We start from the raw sequence: 5,884 nt of genomic DNA on the forward strand, positions 1-5,884 counted from the left end.
TCCCTTATAATGACCGCTACCCCACCGCCCCTACCCCGGGCCCTCGGTTGATGGAATGCCTGGAAACCCGGCAGGCATAGATCAACAAGGGGAACTCCCCCTTCCATGCCCAGCCAGGTCTCGGTGATACCTGCCAGGTCCGCTCCCCCCTCTTGAATAAGCTCTTGAATGAGGGGGGCCTTATTTACCACGGACCTGGCGTTGCATAACATCAGCCGATGATCCCGGGCCCGAGGATCTGAAGTCCCTGGAGACCGAGTAGAGCCCTGAGGATCGGAGCACCCGCAAGCTTGTAAGCAGCGTGTGCGTGCTCCCAAAACCCGATATGGTCCTCTGCTCCCGCCATATCTGCCCCTCCCACTGACCGTACTAATCACACCACCCTCTATTAACCCCCCAGTCTCCTCCCTCACCGTTCTGCGCCCCTCAGACTGGACTGGCCTTGGCCTCAGAGAGGGCTCCCCCAAGTCCCCTCGGGCCAACCCCGAACCCCCTAAAAATTTAATAAAACACCCCTCTAAGAAGACTCTCAATTTTTTTCTCTCTTCTGTTTGCAAAGCAAACACTCCAATTAAATACAGTTCTTGAACCAATAAATATTTTAAAACAAATTGGTATTAGTTATTTATGTAACCTTTGGAATAACCATCTTCAGTGTCCTGCCTTGATAAGTCAATTTATGGGCAGTTTAAATACGGTAAAATTAGATTCCTATAATCTTAAAATATGTTTGGTACTACGTCAACAAAAATTGCTTCATGTATATTGGCTATCTCAGGGAATGTTTACTAAATGATGAGTACCAAATATATTGCTATTGGGGATGCTATTCAGAAATTGGAACATTAATCTATACAGTCCGGTTTTACTTTATTATCAACATATTTGAGGATCATATCAATAGGATTGTCACTATGACTTGTATTAACTGCTTTGCATTAAGGATGTACTTCTTAGTAATATACACAGTATTTCAAATCTATTAGGTTCTCAGGAAATCTGAATTTTCTGGCCTATGTTCCAGAATTAACATTTAACACTGAAGTACAAATCTATATCCCATTTACAACAATGCATTATTGATACATATTGTCTGCCATTATAGACTTTTGAAGTAGTTGTGTTGATATATTAATTTGGTGAGCCTTTTTTCATTCAATTGTAATTAAAATTTTAAGTTATATTACTCCATTAACTCTCTTGAATGTGCATATACTTTTAGTAACACAGCATTTATTCAAAACCACTGGGTACTATTTGAAGTATGTCCAAAGTACAATGACATATTATCTCGCATTAAAATCAAAATGCAGTTTTTTTTATTTAAAAACAATGCTTGCAGTTTTTTCTTCATATTTTATAGAAAAGTAATACTGGGGAAAGCTTGGCATAAACAGTTTCTGATTAGTAATTTATATAATTAAAGAACGTGTCAGGCACTTAAAAGGAGAAAAAATAATGACAATTAAGACACACGGATGTTCTTCTTCTGGGAATCACTTATCAACTTATGAAATATATATTTTAATCCAGTCCATCATTTTCCTAAAATAATTGGTTATCTTACATAAAGCATGAACTAGAAAAATATTATGATTTTTATTGTGAAAAATGTTCTACAATAAAAACAGGGAGAATTTCATAACGAATCATTATATAGCTTTAAGTAAAATTCTGTAATCTTTTAAGAATGTTAATAGAATTCTTAAAACAGATGCTTCATTGTGAAACACATAGTGTTATTGGTAAGAAAATATACCAAAAGGTTATTAGTATTGTTTGTTCTTGTTTAAAAATTAAGCAAATCCAAAATCTTTCAGATGTTTTGGTACTTTTGGTACCAAAATAAATCTTAAATCTCCAGTCAGTAACTAAGCAGAACCTTCAACACATGACACAACTTGATAAGTTGCTTTACTCCATATAAACAAGAGAAATGAAGCTGTCTATAAATCTAGGGTTTAAATTCTAGGCTTTTCCACAAGGCCACAAATATTTTCAAGTCAACAGACTTTTGGTCATTCTTTTTCTAGCCCTGAAAGTTAGACACATCTACTCAGTATTTACATAAAATTTTCTCTGGTCTGAGGCTCACTAGTTTCTCCTCATTATACCTATAAAATAATGCTATATGATTGGATACTGGTTCTGTCAAAAAAACATTTCAGCTTTTCTGAAACCTTAAAATTTTACTGTGTATACTTTTGCACCAGAATATTTATGTGCTGCCAGTACATTGGATATAGCAATGAATGAAATTATTTCATCCTGGAAGGGGGATGCGCCTTTTTCCAGCTATGTTATTTTGAAGTTCTCTCTCTGTCCTTTGATTTTAATTATTTTTAAGCCTTTTAAATCATTGCTTTCTTGACTGGGACAAGTATATTAACTTATAAGAAATCTAGATAAACTATGGTTAGGAAGATGTTGTAGAATCTTGGAAGCATTTGAGCTATTTAAATTATAGATCTATTTTGTGCTTGCATGGTAACATATTAAAAGATGTGAAAGAAGCTGTGAAATACCATATGTAGCACACACAAAATATCTATATTAGTAATGATTAGCAATGTTAAATTAGTAATGATTAGCAATTGGGGAGTTCTACTCTGGAGGTGGCTCCTAGATCCACTTCTCCTCCCACTGTCTGTTCCCCATTCATCCCTCTTTTTTTACCAGTCATATTGATGTATTTTCTTTGTTTTCTTTTTGTTTATTTTCTTTGTTTTCACTTTGTTTAAAGTTTCCTTTTATTTCTTCATTTTTTATTGTTGTAAACTGCCTAGAGTAGCCCCATGGCGAGACAGGTGGCAAATAAATTTAATAATAATAAATATTAGTAATTATGAAATCTAATAGCATTCAATGAGTCTGTACAAGACCTTTTAATTACTTCCTCTCAACAGAGAAACATTCTGAGCCACAATGGTATCTCTACATCCATTTGGAACATATAAAAAAGAAAGATAATACTAAATTTTGGATTTTGTCTCATGTCTGTAATTCACCAACGTTTAAAACCTAGTGTTGTAAAAATAAGCCGTGTGAGTCATATAAGTCATGTTTCATATCTTAGTCCTGCAGAAGTACAGTTTCAGATATTTTTATCTGTATAAAGCAGTGCCAAAGATGGCATGTTTTTAGTTAGAGTCTGTACTACTACAACTGGATTTAATGTTCAAATGATCCTATTTATTTAATTAAAAGGCAACAACATATTGTCTTGTTTAATTATTAGAGAGATAAAGAATAATACATATTTAGCCTCTTACCAGCAATAATCCAGGAGATGTGGTGGGAGCACCGGGATGTATATATGCTGCCAGTACATTGGATATAGCAATGCAGCTGATCCATGAACACAAGCAGTTAACTAGAATTCAAAGCAGACACAGCAAAAGTGTAACGTTATAAGAGAGAAAAGAAATAAAACATTGTATTAATCATGCCAGGAACAATAAACCAAAAATTATCTATATACCATATTCAGATTGAATTTTGAATTCAATGTTGTACACTGAATTTCCATGTACAACAGAAAGGTTGTATTCTGTCAGCCACATAATGAAATATCACTAATAATCATAAAGTAATTACAGTCTCATAAAGAGATGTAGAAATACTTATCTTCTACTGTAAAGGAAGCCAATTCAATCTACAAATGTTTCTTTATATACTGATTCATATGCAGAATGTTGTCCCTCAGAGGGACAAAGCACATTATATATTCTCTCTTTATTGTAACATGAACCCAGAACGTAAGAAAGTAAATTGTACTAAAAATCTTTCATGCTAAAGGATTAGATTCATAGCAGAACTTTGGGTTTTTGTATATCATTTAGTTTGATAAGTTTATAAACTTCAGTTTTACACACATAAAGAGTGAGATAGAGATAGAAATATGGGAGATTGGAACAAGATTAGTTGCTGAGTTATCAAAATAAAGCTTCCAAAATGCTTATTGATTTTCAGAAGTACAACTGGTATTGTATGAGCAGTACAAATACCTATAATAGGTTTAAGCAGAAAAAAGCCAATTCAAAGCCTTTGTCTCTATGTTGCAGTATTGGAAATGCAAATAAAGACAGTAATAAAAGACAGTTACATTCTTCCTAGTTATCTCACACAAAGTTAAACATGAAGGACTGTTTTGCACATGTACATTCCAGGATTTTCTTTCAACCAACTATCTTGAACTAGGTCAGTAATCCATCTAGACAGAGTTTGCCAAAAGTCTCACTACAAGATGTAATATTACTGTTATTGTTAAAGTTGTGTTCTGAAAGATATGTAAAAGAAATGAAAAGTACATCAGGCATTTTCCACTGCATGGAATCTGTTGACACAAATGCTTCTTTTCCCCTCCTACATACTGGTAACTGATTTGGCAGCAAGAAATTATGTGGCAGGTGAAAGGTTTCTTTTTGTTGTTAAAAAAAATCAAACAGTCCAAATATTTTATGTATACTAGTCTACTAGAGAGCAACTTCCATTTTTATCATAGAGCACTTTCAGTTTTTGTCACACAGCACAGTGCCAGGCGATTCAAATTAAATGAATATAAAACAAACAAACAAGTCTGGACTTGCTAGGTTCTTACCATACTAATAAAAATTCCTAGGATTGTGAATCCCCTCAGGATTTCTGCAATAGAAAATATCTCTGGCCTCATCAAGAGACACCTCAAATGGATTTGCGAGTTTATTCTTCACACAGTAACAGTTTATGCTATCAACATCATTCCTTAAAGTACAATTGAAATAAATGGCTAAGGATAAATCTCTCTTTACACAGAAGTAGGGTTTATACCATATAAGCACATCTTTTCCTCCTTGACAAATCCTTTTTTTTTATATAGCAAAGAAGCAGCACTTTACCAGCAAATAAACCAGGTTATTTTAACTTACTTTGTATCAGTCAGGCCAGCAGACATTTAAAATGGAAGGGCAGAAATATGACAATTCTATGTGATAATGACAGTGTAATTGTGGCTTTCCCACTGTTTCACTCAGTCAATCAACTAAAATTTAGAATCACTGACACAAATATACTTATGGAACTTTAAGGATAATATAGAGTTACACAGAACCATATGATGTAGTGTTAATACCTAATAGTATAGAAAAAAGCTAAAAACCAAAATCAACACAGAAAAAGGTAAAATTATTATATCATATTGAGCATTGATATTTCAGCTATATCCACTAAAATGGGGCACATCTGCAGCATAATGGATGCACATAAAATAAAATTCACATACATCTAATAATAAGAAGTTATAAAACAACAGTGTTAGGACTAAAATAGGATTAAACCTTCCACAAGCCACAAAGCACCACTCTCCTCAAAAGGTTCCAACTCATCAGATGATTTACGCATATTCATTCCTGTCTTACCCATAGTGGCCTTCAACCTTTCCCAGATAGTTACTACAACCACTCCAAGATTGCATACCCCACTCCCATCTTAAAGAAACAATGGTCTTTTTAGTAGAAGGAAGAAAGATCTATCTTGTTTGGTTTGAGGCCAGAATAACCTGAGATAACAATACTGCCGCCGCAGCATTGGACCGAGTCGTGCCTTTGCGGCCTCTGACCCGACATAGATCTCGATTGGCTCCCTGGTTTACCGAGGAGCTGAGAGAGATGAAACGTCGGAAAAGATGCCTAGAGAGCTGTTGGAGGACTAGCCGAACCGAACCCGACCGAACACGGGTTAGGATACATGTTAGATCCTACCTAGTGGCGATGAGGGTGGCTAGGGCTAACTACTATTCCTCGCTCATCGCGTCATCAGATAATCGCCCGGCCGCCCTCTTCAGGGTGACCCGCTCTCTCCTCCAACTGAGGGGAGGGGGGGATCCTCTGGAGGGGAGGGCCGAGGA

At 35.5% G+C, this 5,884-nt stretch overlaps 1 protein-coding gene across 1 annotated transcript in view; it reads right to left on the reverse strand.

The window, feature by feature from the left end:
- The window catches only part of DENND1B (DENN domain containing 1B), a 192,107-nt gene that overhangs the window by 74,492 nt on the left and 111,731 nt on the right, over positions 1 to 5,884 (reverse strand). The window contains 1 exon segment of the mRNA XM_029284173.1: positions 3,273 to 3,373. Within this exon segment, the coding sequence (XP_029140006.1) occupies positions 3,273 to 3,373 (101 nt within the window).

This window comes from Protobothrops mucrosquamatus, unplaced genomic scaffold (assembly GCF_001527695.2).
Source record: "Protobothrops mucrosquamatus isolate PMUCROS unplaced genomic scaffold, P.Mucros_1.0 scaffold_109, whole genome shotgun sequence".
Lineage (NCBI taxonomy): Eukaryota > Metazoa > Chordata > Lepidosauria > Squamata > Viperidae > Protobothrops > Protobothrops mucrosquamatus.